Source organism: Anomalospiza imberbis, chromosome 13 (genome assembly GCF_031753505.1).
Source record: "Anomalospiza imberbis isolate Cuckoo-Finch-1a 21T00152 chromosome 13, ASM3175350v1, whole genome shotgun sequence".
In the NCBI taxonomy this organism is placed as follows: domain Eukaryota; kingdom Metazoa; phylum Chordata; class Aves; order Passeriformes; family Viduidae; genus Anomalospiza; species Anomalospiza imberbis.
The window spans coordinates 19,604,682-19,622,434 of record NC_089693.1 but is presented as its reverse complement, the minus strand read 5'-3'; the positions used below and the strand labels follow the sequence as shown (position 1 = coordinate 19,622,434).

The 17,753-nt window shown below is 40.4% G+C and overlaps 1 protein-coding gene across 1 annotated transcript in view; it reads right to left on the bottom strand.

The window, feature by feature from the left end:
* Positions 1–17,753, bottom strand: part of TSPAN3 (tetraspanin 3) — a 21,846-nt gene extending 4,093 nt beyond the window's left edge. Inside the window, exons 1-6 of the mRNA XM_068204427.1 lie at positions 17,583–17,753; positions 6,725–6,916; positions 5,632–5,706; positions 1,953–2,054; positions 1,478–1,630; positions 1,145–1,228 (exon numbers count right to left, since the gene is read on the bottom strand). Coding sequence (XP_068060528.1) covers positions 1,145–1,228; positions 1,478–1,630; positions 1,953–2,054; positions 5,632–5,706; positions 6,725–6,916; positions 17,583–17,645 — 669 coding nt within the window. The 5' untranslated portion in view covers positions 17,646–17,753. The remainder of the gene's footprint in view (positions 1–1,144; positions 1,229–1,477; positions 1,631–1,952; positions 2,055–5,631; positions 5,707–6,724; positions 6,917–17,582) is intronic.

Below are 17,753 nucleotides of genomic sequence, written 5' to 3'. Positions count from 1 at the left end.
AATACATTTCATTGTTCAAGCAGACCAAGTATTGCTTTACCAACTAAAGTATTAAGGAAGACAATTAAAACCATACCTTCCCTTCAGGAGACTGAGCACAGATCTCACCAAATCTGAAGCTCCACAGTTGAAGCAGTCTGGGTCTGAATAGTTCAAATGTTACAAGGATGTACTCATAGTATTGTATACAGTACTGTGAGTACATCCTTGTAACACTGAAACACAAAGGGAGCCCTCTTTCCACAAGACAGTTTGCGAAAGATTATTTACCTTCAAACATACAATCCGGCTCCAAAGCTGCTTTTGAAAACAAAAGTGCTCGAACTGTTGGACTTGACAGGTATGTTTTCTGAATTCAAATACTACTAAGAGCACTAAAGTAACTTTGAAATTAGTTTTTTTTAGTCTCCTGGGATTCAGCATACATACTACATTGCTCAGAGACCATAACATAGGCACAGTCTGAAAATAATGTAATTTATGTACTAAGTCTGCCAGCTGATGAGCATTCAAAATTTCAATTTCACAAATATGTTTGTGAGACAGTTCTAGTATTTTTTTCTTCCTTAAAATATAATAAATATTAATATACACATTAATTTATTTCCTCAGTTATCTTTTTATGATCAGAATAACTGTAACAAAGGTCATGGAAGGGTCTCCAGTTTAGAGCCTCTTTATTTAAGTCCAAAACCCAAGAAATCTTCAAGACACAGCAAAGCTCAGTTGCACGTGAGCAGAGCACACTATCAAAAACCTAGCTGTATCTCCTGGGTGGTCCTGACATTATCTGTAAACCATGAAGCATAGTAAAGATGATGTACCTCTAAAACAGGATGAAAAATGAGCTGTTTAGAAATTAAACACTATGCAAAATCTTCAAGTGTTAAATGCCATCAGAGGACATTTATGATACTTCCTACCTGGATAATTAACTTTTCACAAAATCATCTACCATTCACATCAGAGTGGATCACTGCATATAACACTGACAGTTCAGGTCTAATAGAATATACAGCCACAGAGCAGTGGAAAGTTCTGTGTTAAAGGGTAACAAACATCTGTATGTGCATACCTGTAATTATCTGTACTGCAGTTTAGAGCTAATTTGGAAGAAGTTAACAAATAAAGAACATTCTCTTACCTGAATAGCAGCAAATGCTAGTGCTGCCCAGATGACATACATCATGATCTCCTGAAGCTTCTTTACAACCAGAGCCTCACACCCCTGAAACAAGTAGGCTTCTTATGCATCAATCTGGCAAACATATTTAGGCACACCAAAAAACCCCAAAAGCATTACACAGGGCAGAAAGATAGTGCTAATACTAAAAAAAGTAATTAGATGAAAATTAGTCACAGATGAAAAGAGGAGAGAGATGATTAACCACATCTACTTTCTGTTAAAGCAAATACAGCCAAGATTTGATTTCCCCCAAAGAAAATGAATTTTGAGTTCATGTTGTGGCTGCCTTACCTCCGAATAAAGGTCCATGGGGCGGGTCAAACTGCCAGTGCAATTGCTGAGGGCTGCTTTGCAACAGCTGAGGGGCACACTGTTGTTTTTAGTTTGTTTGAACCAGATAGTATTCTCCCAGTCTGAATAGTTATGGATCCCACAGCAGCGCAGCTGGAAAATCAGACAGGTAAAGAATTAAATTCTAACTGCAATACCAAGAGGGCAAGTAGAGTATGTTCCATTGCAGAAAAATACTTAAGTACTACATATTTGAATACAAGCACAGATTGAGAGATAGCTAATTATATAAAAATTTATCTCCTTGTCAGCAAAAATACTAATTTTAACCAAGTTAAGCTATTTGTTGTCCATTCAGCCATTTCCTAGATTTGTCAGAGTGGAGGAAGGACAACTACACAAGCAGCAGAGCAACAGCATCTGTGTTTTAAGGACAGAAAGGAGTGGAAAAGTGGCCCGTGTCTCGCTGTCTCACCTGCCTCTGTACATAGTCAATAGCACGACTGGCTGCATCGGGATTGGTCCCGTTGTATCGATTGTACACTTTCCGAATGCTGTGATCAACTTCATCCTCCACCTAGGAGGGGGCAGGAAAGCAGCTGCATTAGCTCACCAGCAGAAGTAGCACAGGTTAGGTAACATTATTTGGCTTCCAGCTACAGCATTTCAGGAAACCAAGGTAACTCCCCATCATCTGAAATCAGCATAATTCAGTGGTACAGCTTCCTAAAGTTCGACCCTGACTTTTGCAAAGATATCGCCAGCTTGCAGCTACAGGAGAAGGAAAATCCAGGCAGCTACCTTCCAGATCTTAGGCAAAGGAGCTTTGCACTGTCTCTCAGAAGAGGAACATGCTTTTCCTGTGACATGGTAGCAGACGTTTCATGAAGTTAAGGGCTCTCCATAAGAACATGCACTCACCTCTCTACTTCAAGGTTCCAAACCTAAACCATTATAACCATCTGGGCTAACTCATTCCCCTTGGAACCATGAGGATATTGGGATCAAAAGGTACTAAGTCATACCACCTACTCCTCTGGTTGAAGCACAGGTAAATAAATTCTCAAAGATGCCTTCTGACTGACCCTACAGTGACCAGGCTCTCTGTTCAGCCCCAGTCTCCCAAGGCTTCCCAAGGAACCCTGAGGGCAGTACATTGTGTTTGGCAACATTTACTGCAATAGCAGCTCTTAAGAACTACCGTGACTGAGTCAAGATGCTGTCACGTTCATGTGTTAGAAATGGATGCCACTCAAGAACCATCACTTGTTGCCTCAAAAGGCATACTATGATGCCTGGTTTGGAGGAAATCTTACTAGAATCTTTTAAGTACTATATTTTACTGTAAACTATTATTAAATAATACACATTTTAGTGTAGATAAACATTTGTGCAATTTTAAGATTAGCTCTGATTTGATTTTTTTCTATCACAGGAATTACGTGCAAGGAATGCAATTTTAGGACTGAGCACTAAGCATGCAGATTCTTCACATTTGCAAGCTACAGCAGGAAGGTCTTGTCAACACATCATTCCTTTAAATACTTTAAGGGAAGATTTTTCTGCAGCAATAGCACAAGCTGAATTCCACCACCACCCCCTCCTCAAGAATGCTGCCTATTTCAAGACAGGTATGCATAAAAGTCAATTTAGCCTGCACAGGCAACTTGTTTCAGACCAGTTTAAAATCCATTGTTTGATGATTTAACTAATTTGATTTACATCTCCAACTCATAACAAAACAGCTGTTCAATCTGTCACATACATTTTAAAATATTTTCTTTCAGTGCTTGTTTGTGCATCATTTGGCTTGCAGTTCAATCAGGGCCTGAAAACCATGCAAATTCCATAAGATCCAAAGAGAAATCCCTAGCTCTAGTTAACTGGCAGGCTTCATGAAAAATGAAGAGAGTGAACCCCTGCACCCAGAGGAAAAAAGCCTGCAGGTCCTCAAACAACCAAGCCTGTTTAATTCCTACTGGCACTTCCAAAAAGTCTGACTTTTACAGCTAAGGACCAGTGCTGGAAGGCTCTGCAGCAGCTCAGCCCATCTCAGCAGGGCCTGGGCACGTTTCACATGGTTCTGAAAGAGTCTGAACAGGATCAACACACAGGTTTACAGAGGCATGCTGGAAAATCAAGCAATTTTAAGATCAATAATGGGATCTTAAGAGAGCACAGTGCCACTTCCTTGAAGCATTATGCTCAAGGTTACTTGGTAATAACAACTGCTATGACTTTAATCTTCCCTTTTGTTTTCATGTTTGTATGGTGAACACAAAGTACTTCTGACATGATTCATGTGCCTTTAGAAAAACCAAAACAAGGCTCCCAGAGATGTATACACACCATGTCAGAAACAACAGACCAAAAGTAACAAAGCACAAAGCTGACTTATTTATCCTGGCAAAAATAATCAGAAGGCTAAGCAGACTTCCCCTCCCAGCTCACTGGTAATAAATTTATTTCTGTTGCGCTTGAAACAGTAGTTTTAGATGCTAGATACGGCAGGGCACTAGAAAATTGCCATCTTTACTAACAAAACCTGTCTGTCCTTTACAAAGATTTAAGGCTCAGTTTTCAAATACTGACTTTCACAAACATCTTAACATAAGATCATGCTGCCACCAAAACCAGACCATCTTCCCTCTTCTCCCAAGCTCTGGCCCTGCATTACCTACTGCAGTGAAAACTGCATGAGAGCAAACCAAAAAAGAGAAGCAACAAGAACTTCCACACAGCTGGGCAAGGAAGATCCATGCATCTGCTTGTATCTGCTGCAAATACTGCCCACTGAAAAAGAGCAAGTCCCTTCAAGATGGGAACATGGAAGACAGTAAAATGGCTACTGCTTAGTCCAGATCAGATCCATGATAATTCCTGCACATATTGAAGTATTCCTCTGCAAGTACTGAAACAGAAGGAAACCATTCAGATCAACATAAAAGAATCCACTTCCTACTCTGCCCTGGAATTGTAGTGCTTTCCTCAGTGGCATCTAAGGTCTACTTCCACTAAAAAATTAGAATCCCCAAGGATCATCTCAGTTCACTGCCAAGATACCAGAAATCAAATGTAAAGCATGAGAAAACAACATTTTGAGCTCAAGCATGGCCAGTAGAGCACTTCTGTTGAAGCAGCCTATTCTAAGTGTCATGCACCAGGTCTGTAACACAAACACTTCAAGGTCATGTGCTCAGCTGCTTACTCAGAGCAGCCTTCCCTGGGACCCAAACAAAACCACCACTTTTACTTCCAAAGCTGTCTCCCCATTTGTTCCAGGAGAGCAGGAGAAAGCAAGGAGGAGAGAATGCTGAACCTGTGAGACAACAACCTGTGCTGTTCACAAAGACCAAAGTAAATGGTACTGTAGCTCATCTTGCTGGTAAGATATCCCCAAGTGTCCTACACTGCAAACATGCTCCATGTCACAGCTAAAATGCCTTCTCTGCCTTTTATTTTTTTTTTTTTTCAGAATTTAGATTGAGACATATCAAAAACTAGTAAACTGTGCAAGTTGGCATTTTCTTCAAGCTACACTGTAGCACCTCTCGTACCATGTAATACATTTCTACCATATATTATGTTGGAAGAAACACATCTAATTTCATTTTTTCTGGTCCTGTTTTTTAATTCCATTAAACAAACAGTAGGAGAAGTTGTAATTTGTTTAGCTATAATCCATGTCAACAACCTGAGTAATGCTAGAAAGTATACATTAACACACTCAATCTATTTCATTTTATTATTATGCAGTGTTAGTTTGCACACCAAAACACATGACAACATTGAAGTTATTGCATATCAAAAAAATATGCCCTATGTTCAAACATTGCGTAGCCTCAATAATTCACAAAGTCAAAGCATAAACAAATTAGAAGACCATCTGGAAAATGTAAAGGTATCAATTACTGTGACCTTCTTTTCCTGTTTAACTGCTAATGATAGGTTCCAGGTATTTTTTTGCCCACAAGATAGCTCTCTGCATTCATGTTCTAAATTTTAAGGTAGTGGTATCACAAATTAATCCACTCAGATTTTAATCCCTTAAATACCCATTAACAGCTCTACAGAACCAAACATTGTAAAGATTACATTTCTGTTTTATGGTCAGAATTCCCAACAAAACATTACTGAAACTGAGAAGTTCTTACCTTTGCTCTGTAAATGTATCCAAGAACCACGACCACAACTTCAGTGATAAAAACCAAGAGCAAGATGATCACAAACTGCAAAATACAACCAAAAGTGTTTGTGCAAATAGTTTCATTCATCTGCCTAATGAAAGACTCCGTGCAAATTTTTCTATTTAAAGTAATTTTTGCCGCAAGGCTTTGATTTAACAGATAATTTAATGCAGGCACTTAAATTGATGAAATGAGCCCAGAATTCATTCAACTTTAGTGTTCACAGCTTCACCAAGTAATAAGAAGCTGCCCAGTCAGGCAAGTCCAGCTGTCATTAGTACTGAAAATACCATACTGCTGTTCTTTAATCAAGTGTTTCTTTCAATCTTCTTTGTTAGATAAATAGGAATGTATCATCAAAGAGGCTACCCAAGGAGTTGGAATGGTAGATGGACTAAGGGAATGGCTCTTCAGATTAAGCTCTGTAACAACTGGAAAAGACAGCAAGCTATGCATTTGTCTTTCTATATTTAAGAGCACTTGTAAAGAAGTCTACAAAGCACTCAACCAAAGAAGCCCCAAACCTTCCTGTGGGGACAATTCAAATACCAGCCTCTCCTCTTCCCTACCTAGTTTTCAAGCCAAAATTACAAATACTTGGAAACACAGGGCATAAAATACTGCAAACCAAGTGTCCCAAGTAAGCCATGAAGAAAATAATCAGGCTTTATGACGACCCTTAGTTAACCCTGACGTAAGACACTTAAAGCAAGAAGGCTCCTGAATCACTTTTCTCTCCCTCCAGTTCAGCTTTTCAACCACAACAGATAAAAGTGAGATTTAAAAACTGTTATGACTTAATCATATGGTTTTACGCTTCTTAATGAGATTACCACAGTTCTAAAAAAGGTAAATCTGAGAGGCCTTCTGCTGCTACAACTGTTTAATTTAACACCTTTATTCAGAACATAAAATTGAAACAAGATGTTGCTAAAAAAATTAGGCAGATAACTTTTAAGGCCATAAAGAAAAAACTTCACGAAATATTTTAGGAGTTTATTAAGAGAGAAGGCAGCCGAATATACACCAGGCCGAGACTCTGTAGGAGCTCTGCACTCACCGTAGCCAGCCCACAGCGGCTCTCTCGAATGGTAGCGCAGCACCCAATCAGTCCAATAATGAAAAGCAGCGTTCCCACAGCTATGATGATAACAGCCGGAATTAGCGTATAGACATCTTCAAAGAAGTGATCGTAGTCATCATATGTGATGAACACATAGGCTCCCACGTAGCACAGGATGCCTGCTGCTGCCTACAACAGGCACAAAAACATTAAGTTCCTTGGAACACCAAGCCCTTCCCTAAGCAAGGTGGCAATTATTTTAACAAACACCATAGTGTTCCTCAGAAATCTTGCCGGTTGCTATCTATGACTGTTAGAATAAAATAGATGTACACATTGTGAACTTCAACCTCTGCTAGGGAAGAATGAACTGCTACAAACAACAGCATTTCTGAAGGGTTCACAGCACCGGAAGAATCTGATTCCAACCAGAAAGCAGGCAGAAACAATCACAAACCACCAATTACTAAAAAGCAGAAGCAAATACCTACAGAAATGTATCATAAACTTGCAAAATTGATGCTCTCAGAAGGACTGTTGTACAAAATAGTCCTCCTTAAACAAACAAAAAGTCAGCTTAAAGTTACTGCAAAATAAGCCCTGCAGGATGAATCTGCAACTATACAGACTTAAGCAGTAAGACACAGCTCTCACATCAATCTGCCATGACCCTGCCTCCCTTACAGTTACAATGATCCCAACACATCAATACTTTCAATATCTTTGAGCTGAGCAAAGCTAGTAAAAGAGAGACAACTGTTGCTTGAGGAGCCAACTAACACACATTTATTTTTAAATACAAGGGCTTTATCAGTTTGTGCGTTACAGATGTCCATCCTAACTGTCCTCACACTTGCTGCAGACTGAAATATCAATTTGCAGTGATGGACAATATAATCTGAATGTTTCATGACAGGCATTTTAACGGCCCAATACAAGGCGGAGCTAAAACAATGCACACAGAAGATGCAAGGGCTAGGCTATGACCTGAGGAATTTCATTTTGCTGTGAAGGGCAGGGTTCCTATTGCAAACCTATCCATACCCTGGACATAAGAGCTCTCTCAACTGGAAGGTGACACACTGCAGCTCCAACCTGAGGGAGAACACTGCAGGCTGCCTCCAGCCAATGTCCCCACTTACTGGCCTTCAAACTTAGGGCAGACACACAAGCAGCAGCTTCCAGCAGCTGTAACACTGCAATGCTGGATTGTGCCAGTGTACAACCAGATGTTCCCTCCGTAATTCAGTCTAGGAGGATTAGCCCAGCTGCCAGCACAAAGCAGGCTCAACAATGAATTCAGACCAGGCTGCTCAAGGCTTTGTCTCAAGTCTTGGAAGTTCTCCTTGGGAAGCCTGATCAGTGTGGCACACAACAAGACATGCCACAAGACAAAAGGTATCCAGGATTTCAACCCTGTTTGCCACTACATACTAGATGTATTGCAACATTACTGCAACTCCCTTCTATAAAACAATAGCACACAATCACTACCAGAACATTACTTTATGTATGGAATATTCCCTGCAGCACTTTGCTACAGAAACACTATGTCAAAGAAAAAGACATTAAGAGCCAGCTCAAAAGAATCATCATCTGTATGGATTTGAGCAATACATTTGACCTCTCCACCTCTCTTTCTGCAGCTAAAGTAATTGTGTACTCTGCAGGAATCTTAAAGGCATCTGGAGCTCACATTCGTCCAATAAAAGGTGCTATGTACATATAAGGAGAGGAAAAACTAAAAATTCAGTAACAAAGATCAAGAGCAAGACATCTTTTCCAGACAAGAGTGAACAAGCTATTGCAAAATCACCCCCTTGCACAGAAGATGTTGAAATGCTAATCCATCTGTACAAATCCTGCCATATTAGGTACAACACAGCAAAATGCAGACACACACTTTCTGTACACAAAGCAAGGATTCAAAGTAGTGTCACTGAACAATGGAATTACATTAACTGTTGCCTAGCAATGAAGTGTGTGAATGGCAGGCTAGTGATGTAATCTCCTATTTCTAAGAACTAAAATGCTTGTTAGAAATATGGTATGTTACAAGGTGGCAGATGAAAAACCACAGCTGTGGTTGGCATGAGGCAAAGAATATATACCACAAAGCTGAAATCAGAACCATTTGTGAACTCCTTTGTCCTTCTTTTGTTGTAATTTAATTGGCTTCTTCTTTGTTTGAAAAATCTGGATCATAAATTGCATAAGGACATACATTTGAAGAATGTAATTGAAGTAAAAGAAGTTTAGCCTTAAAAAAATTTAAATCTGTCTACAGGTGTTATCTTTCCTCCCCTACTTCAAGAAGCACGTGCATTTTAAGAAACATTGTTTTTGCAGCTTTTAAACAGATTAAAAGCTGCCTGGTCTGAAGACTTCATTAAATCCCTTCCACATATGGTACAAGAATGACTAATCATCCATGACAGCACTGGGTCTTACATTTTGCTTCTCAACAATGTTGAGGAACTAGCGTTTCTGAAACAGACACTGCCTCTGTGATGAAGTGACCATACTCTTCAGAATTCCTGCTGCTACCTCTTCAACAAGTAATCTGCAGGGGTGAAGGTTCTGAGAGCAGAGGTACCTGCTGGAACTTGCACAAGGTTTAAAAGCCATGAAGATTAGAACTCCTTCCCCGTGTATCACAGTTGAACACTGTTTTTGAACAGGTGCAGGACTTCGGCTATCAGAGAACAATGAAAACAGCAGCACTACCCATTTCGTTTACACGTAAACAAGTCTGAGATGACCTCCCTTTTCTTTCACATCACAACCACGGGACTGTTTATTTCAGCCCGCTCTAAACCAGGAAGGGGGAGGTCTCAGAAGTGTTTTAGCTGGGGTGAGAAAAGTGCTTTTGAAGCAATCCTTTTTGCTCACCTTTTGATGATTTTCTCTTACTACCTTCAGGCTTGCATCACTGAACAGTCTTAGGAGTGTGTAAGAGGAGTCACTTTGGGTGAAAGACAGGTACAGTTCCTGTGCTGAGTGCTCAGAGGTGTTCAGTCAATGGGACTGCACGAGCCCAAGGTCCCTCCCTCTTCAGAGCTCAGCAGTTCCAACATGAGGTCTCGGCACACAGTACAGTATCATCCACTGATATAAAAAACATATAAACACTATGACAGACAAGACACTTTTAACCACACAAAGTGTGCAGTTTATGTTGACCAGAGCTGCACCAGTTAAACACACATTTATTACTTGTTGCAAACCAAGTACAAAGTTGAACATGTGTTTTTTAAAGAAAAAAAAAAAACCAACCCCAAAACAACCGACTCTCCCCCACCTAAAACCAAACAACTCACCCCAAACCACACAAAATAGTAGTACCATGTGCTTAAACAATCTATCTCAAAATAGGAATCATCTACGGAACCCAAAGTCTCTATAGACACAAGGGTAACTTAAAAAAAATAATCAAATAATCTAGATCTCAATGTTTACCATCCTGTAGAGTAAACAGAAAGTCTTCAAAGTCTGACCTTGCTCAAGTCAAAGACAAATTTATATAAAGCTACTCTGTTTACAATCATGTATTTCCTATCATTAACTGGAAACCAAATATATGAACTGCACAGTTCAAACAAGTCTTTGATAAACAGGGCTTGAAGGAAGAATTCTCCAACTTAATCTGCTCCATGCTCTGAATAGAGATGGCAGCATTTCCTGAATCTGTGCCAGGTAACACACATGCTCTAGGGACATGACTGGTTATTCAGCATTCACACATCCTTTTACAGCTGTCTGCATCTAACTCATAGTTCTGAGCCTAAAGCAGCACACTCTTATTTTTAGGATGAATTAACCTTTAAAAACACTGATATCAAAGTACAGTCAATGAACACAGCTCATTGCAAAAGGCTTGAGCAATTCAACATCCTTTTCATCCTTTCTCAGGCACACAGACCTCTCACAGTTGAGAAAAGGTTTGATTTTACTGCTTTGGCTGGAACCTCTATGGAGTTATTAAAAGCTCAACAATTATGCAAAGAACTAGAGGGTAAACTGGAAGATCCAATGACACAATGATAAGCATCATTCTACACATTCTGGGAAAGCTCAGTTAGAAATCGAGGTTCTTTGAGTAGTCTTTGGGCTGCTGTGACACAACCTCTTAGGCTCATGGCTATTTCACAAAGTCAGCTTTCACCTCCCACAAGCCCTGAGGTGTACAAGGCTGTACACTGTCCAGCTGCACCTTGAAACACTTTTGGGGGTTTAGTTTGCTTGTTTGTTTTCCAAGTAGGATGCAAACACACACCGAGAACTGTTCTCATGTTTTCAGTAATGCTCACACACTGCAGCAGTTCGAAAGCCAAAATTGTGGCTACCTAAGATGATGAGTGTAAGATATTTAAACTTGTTCCACTGATCATTTATTTATCAGCCATGGACACTGCAGCTTCATTTACAAGCAAATTCTTCCTTACACTACCCTAATAATGTTACTGCCAAAGACCTGATCAACACTTACATGCTCATACTTTTCTCTTCACCTTGCTATGGAATTTTCTTCACTTTGGGACCCTAATAGAACACATAGCAGAAGTCCTGATTTGATTTTTTTTGTGGTACTGTTTCAATTAACTTGGCCAAAGAATAGTATTTGTCCCTTTAGAATTGATGTTTTAGTCACTGTTTTAAGAAAAACACATACTCTCTGAGCAAGAAAATGAAGGGAGCAGCAAAGTACTGTATCTTAGGAGAAAACACACCTGATATTCAATTAGGCAAGAGGAGTACTTCACATTTTTGGTAAGGACACCTACTTATAAATTCCTACTGCTGCCAACTTTGCCACTGCTGATTGGTAAACACTGATAGCAACACAGATACCACTGTAAACCAATTATTCATTCCACTATGGAAATATCTTTCAAGCAGGGGATTGTTAACTGTAACCGTTGATACATTCTGACAGACCATCTACATCATCTTTGATAAAAAGAACCCAAGGATAAAGTAAGAAAAAAGCCACCTACACTAACAGACCCTCAGCTTTTCTACCTGAATCCTGTCCTAGGACAATTTTCCCAACATGTCTATTACCTTCCTCATGTTAACTGTGAGTTTATCTTTGTTTTCACTGCCTTTGGATCAAGTTTTTTAAAAAACAAACCACACTTTTTGAAAGTCTATAGTTATATCAGCTACATACTTTCCAATGGCTGTTTCTGTCTACACACACCAACTCCTGAACATTTCCTACCCGTAAGCAGGAACACTGGTATTATGGTCTGCCTGCAGCTTTTTGGGCTTAGAACAGTACCTAAACATGTGGGGTTTTTCCACATTTCTCCATTATTTGGCTTCTAGGGTATTTCTGACATTTCTGGTTCTTTCCAACACTAGAGTACTCATAGCCTGATTACTGTCATAAAAAGAAGGGGATGACAAAATTTTTAAGTCTTCTTTTTAGCTTTCTGCTCTTCAAAATTTATTTCCTTAACCTCAAAGGCCCAACAGGATCTCTGAGGTTTATTTCTCTACAGTCTTTTCAGCACTTCACTGTTGTGTATCTCTCTCCCTCCACTCCCCTCCCAAACCCACACCCATACTTGATATTTTCTCTGGTTCCTGAAATTGATGCATAACCCGCTTAGAACCCAATGGTTTCCTGACATTCTTATCTTTGTTCTCAACAGTAATAAATTAACTTGAACACTGAGCTATAACTGTCTTACAAAATCTTTTGTGAGAAGAAAGACAGGAATCCCATTCAGCTCTGTAACACAGTTAAAACTATCTTAAAGGCTTATAAAACAAGAAAGCCCTGTAAAATTCAAGCAAACCAGACTGTTCTGTCTGTACTAGCCACATTCAGTTCTGCAGCACCGTGCCTGAACACCTCACTTTCAAAGGCTTTTAAGGCTAAAGCAAAGGCTGAGCTAGGCTGCTTTTCGGTTCAGCATCACATATTTGCAGTGCCACTAATTGCAAGACATAGTGCATCTGCAGTCTTCTACCTCTTTAGAAGCCAAGTTAACAATACAGCCATTCTTTTACGTCTTTTTAATCACCAGGGCTGTAACTTGAGCTGGTGCTCTACTATTCCCAGACTCCTTGCTCTGCAGGAGAACAATGATGATGACTCTGTGCTTCAAAGTTCATCAGGTAAAGCGATATTTCCTTGTACAATTCAAAGGCATCCCATTTAGATTTGCAGCTTGGTTTTGTTAGGTATCAGACCTTTTAAGCTCAAGTCCATATGCCAAAACCCCTGAAATATCCCAGGCAAAGACCCAAAACTCATCCTGTAAAGAAACATGAATGACACTACTGTGTTGCTTAAAAGCAAATCAAAGTATCTATTACTAAAATTCAGGACCTGGCCCATGTTTGCTATCTGAAAATTCACATCCAAATATTGTAAGAAAAACCACCCAGAGGGCACAACACTTGAGAGTTTTAAATGTTAAATTTTTAATTTAAAAACCTGATTTTTTTTAATGCACGGGATTCCAAACCATTACACAATCCTAAAGGACACACTCTTCACACTACCATAGTGGCAGAAGCAGAAAACATTACCATTTTACATCCAGAAGCAACCGTCTTCCAAGCCAAAAGGGCTTTGGACAAGCAATCCCTGCAAAATTACCTTTGGGATTATCTATCAATTAGGGTCTTTGATCACCAAAGAACTCACAAGAAATTTGTTTTAAAGTCCAGAGCAGTAACTGTTTTCAAGCTCACAATAAACTGGAGAAATTACTGAGCTTGTTGCTATGAGTAAGAGAAAGTGAACACTAATCTTCCTTTCTACTACTCAATTTGAATGAATTTTCCCATTGCTTCATTTTCTTTGTTTTTCTCTACCAGAAATCCCTAAACCTATTACATCCACATTGACTGCTGCAGCTCCTCTAAGAAAATCCTCCATTTCCCCATACTCTGGCCACTGCACTGTGGTGAGCATGCCCAAGCTGTGCAGGGAGCACAGATCTGTACAAAGTATTTGTGCTCTACAATTTCTCTAAACAATCATACCAAGAATGTTTTAGAACAGCTTAGTCAAATGGACTGTCAAAGTAATGATTTCAAGCCAGCTAAATAATACAAGAATAACTTAAACCATTTGCAACTACTGAGTTGGAAGTATTGTAGGAGCACAGTTCATTCCTTTTCTGAAGGAGAAGGACACAGAGGTGAAAGATAAAAACCTCAGCAAGCACAGCATATCTGGCACTATTTTAGCAGAGCAGGGTGTCAAAGCACACAGATTCTTTGGGAATATAAAATAGATTCCCTTTTCTGAAGCAAGACCACATGGAACTCTGAATATTTTATCATTCTCTCCTATGAATTAAACGAAGACTGAAAACATTTCCTTAGTATTTTTGTCTTCATCTCATCTTCAAAATAGTTTCAACTGAATTATGCAAGTCACACCATGAAGCCTTAAAATAAGGGCACACAAACATATTTGACAGCAGTCTTTAGGTAATTGTTCCAGGTAAATATATTTCTTACTCTTTCAAAATTACACAGATTTTAAATTCAGGAGGTTTCCTGAAGAACATGCTATTCTGAAAAACTTCATTATAATTTTTTTTTTTTTTTTTACAATTAGTCATTATCAACATTTCACCAAAGTAACAAAACAATCTTGCTGATTATCAAGATGTATGTACTAGAAATTACATGACTTTATTTCTAAGCTGTATTGTCTTGCACATCACAATTACTTCCTATGCAATACCCTTTCCTTAAAGGACTCAGCATCCCCTAAATGAAGTCACCAGCTGAAGAAATAAATCTTGGGCAAACTTATGGTGAAGGTCAACTGAAGGATTGGCTTTCCTTTGCCATCTATCATATCTACCCAAAAATTAACTCATAGCAACGAGACACTAAGAAACTATTAATCAGATCAGTACTCCCTGGTCTAAGGAGGGCAAGTTTTAACTGATACTTCACATCAATGCATTTCTTGGTAAAGTATTTTTGACCTTCGCTCTCTGACAATCATCCAAAATTCAAGCACGTGTTCCACGCAAAATTTATACTCTGCTACTCTTTATGACTACCAGTCATGATACTGTTGTCTCACAGAACTCTATTTTAAAGGCAATATGGGCACCTACAGAAGATGCACTCAATGCTCAACACCCTTGCAAATACAACTGAGCTGAACTGTCAAAATATCACACCAAAAATGTGGAAAGGTGAGTAAAATCCATTCAGCTTTCTACATGATAAACTAGTACCTGCCCTGCTTTTAGACAGCTTCCACAGCCCATTCTCCTTAAGAAATAAAAATCCTGCAGTATTACCAACATGTAGGAAAGCACAGTTAATGCAAGAATTTTACACAGTAGAAAGATGCTTTCGCAAGACAATAAATTCCTTTTTATGGTGTCAATGAAAATTTAACAAGTAGCATAACACTCTTCAAAGTGAGGTGAACTTGTAGAATTGAAATCAGCAGCTGTAGATGGTTAAGTGGTTGTCACCTGTCAGCAAGGTCTGATCTGCCACTTTCAGAGTTGAAAGAAATTTGTAAAAGTTAGAACCAATATTTCAAAGCATAACAAGCACATCTCTGCTATTTCTTCATAGCACTGATAATTTTCTGAACATCTCAGTCATAGGACAGATATAAAATCTCTCTGAACATTCACATCCTCCCACAAGTAAGAGACCCAAGCGGTGAGGGGGGAAGTTATAAGTTGTGTAGTCACAACTTGCTACTCCTACAGGCGATCATGAAGATAGTGAGAACACACAGGACTGGTATATGAAACCTTAAAGAGGGCAAATTTACAAAAACAATTAAAGGAGATTTCATAGTTACTTGACCAATCCTACGCATTTGTCTACTGTCAAGTCTCGGGAAATCCCAATGATCTAATTATCAATATTGGAACTACAGCACAACAAGCAAAAGATTTCTGTAACAGCACAGAAGCACTTACATTGCCAACTAGAAGAGCACCAAATGTTAACATACACAGCTCAGTCAACAAACGAGCTATTGACTCTAGCTTGCGAAAGAAAGGACCACTGATTTCTGTAAATCACTTTCAGAAAGCCTGTCTCATTCTACATGCAGCTGATGAGCTGCAAGGTTGTTCCAACACAAGCAACCCAGTCACTTATCTGCCAAAAAGCTATCAGCACACGCTGGCTTCTTAGGCTGGAGGTGGTTTACAGAATACAAGACTGATGACATTTAAATTTGACATGAAGTACATCTTATCTAAATACAGTCTGCCCATTTTAAATTAAGTCAAGTTTGTCTCAGAAGTGATCAAAAATTATAAAGCACGAAGTTCAGCACTACAGAAAATAACTTTGACCCCACCACTGTACGAGATTCATAATGGCAAACTCCAACGTGCAGCTAAATTACTAAATGCAGCAGACAACAAACTTCAGGAGCAGGGGAAAAACTGCACACAGAACTTGTACTCATTTACTCCAAACAGAGCCTCGTTTATATCAGTAACTACAGAAAAATCTACTTCAAGGTGCCATCAAGAAGGCAACCCACAAAAACTGTCCAGTCAAAAACTTTTTAAAGTATGATACAGGAGTCGTTAAAGAGCTTTTAAAGCGTCACTGGCAACTATGCATGTAACAAAACGCCACACCCAACAAAGCAGATTCCAACCTTCCGGCTGCACTAAGAGAGTCATGTCATTACTTTCTACTTTAAAGACAAAGAATGGAGCCTGTGCACCTCAGCCAGAATTACAAACTTCTAATCTGCACCACTTAAGGCCAAATATACCTCACCTTCACTGCTCCTCTCCCAGAACGTATAGGCAAACGCATTTGCCTACACATGCTCCCAGAATGTATAGGCAAATGTGGTAAGAATGCACAGATATGCATTTTCCCTGACCGTGATTCATTTCCAGGCACCTTTAAGGAGCATTCCTCTGTAAAGATTCAGACATGAACAGTCATCCTGTAACGCTAGTAAGATTTCATATAACTTTCTATAGCAAATGAAGCAGCTATATATAGCTGCACTTTTATGTTCCGACAGCTTGTTACCCACATTACGTTTTCAAAGATGTAATCTCTGAACACCTGGGACAACAGGTATTCTGTTCCTGGATTAGAGCAGGAAAAAATGCAGTACCTAAATGCACAAAGGGAATTCTTAAAAATCTACAAACCAATCTTTAATATGACTTGAGAGTTACACTGTTCTGACAAGCCAGTTGTGACAGCGAATACAATGCCAAGCTAGAGCCTGTAAGTCCATCCTATAAAGGTCATTTACAGCAACCTACTAGCCCTCTTTTGTGAGCTTTTGTCTTACAGCCAGCGTAGCCGTGGGACGTTTCGGCGATGCACAAATACTACAACGCTGCCGTGGCACGTCCCGCTGCCGAGCTACCAGCGCAGGAGGAGAACGGCGCCCCGCGGCCACCGCTGAGCGCCTGGCATGGCCCGCCGCGGCCAGCCCAACCCCCGGGGGCCAGAAGAGCGCGACAAAAATCCCACCTGCCACAGAAATTCGGCTGCCGGAGAGCTGAGAAGCTCAATAATGCAAGGAAGAAAAGCTGCATGCGCTTACACAACAGCCTCCACCTCAAGATCCTTAATGCTCGTAAAAATTCAATGCCAGGTTCAGCTCCCCCACCCTGGAACCCGGCAGGAGGACCGTGAGGGAAGGGACTGCGCCCAGCTCTGGAGCCCCACATCCCGCGAAGGGGCTCAGAAGGCGCGTTCAACAGAGAGAGTTTAAATACGAACTGAACCCGTGCGGGGCAGTGGAGGGGGGCGCTCCCGGCTCCTGAGCGAGGCCCGCAGCGCTCTAGGGGCCAGGCTCCGACCTGGAACCCCGGAGCCGCCGCCTCTCGCGAGGCGCGGCCGGACTCACCCAGAAGATGAGGTTGAGGAAGACGAGGACGGTCTTGGAGGAGGTGATGCCGCACTGCCCCATGGCGCCGCAGAGCCCCGGCGCGGCGCGGCCCCGCGTCCCCTCAGCGCCGCCGCACGTGACCGCCGGGCCGCGCGGGCAGCCTAAGATGGCGGCCGCGCGCGTCACGTG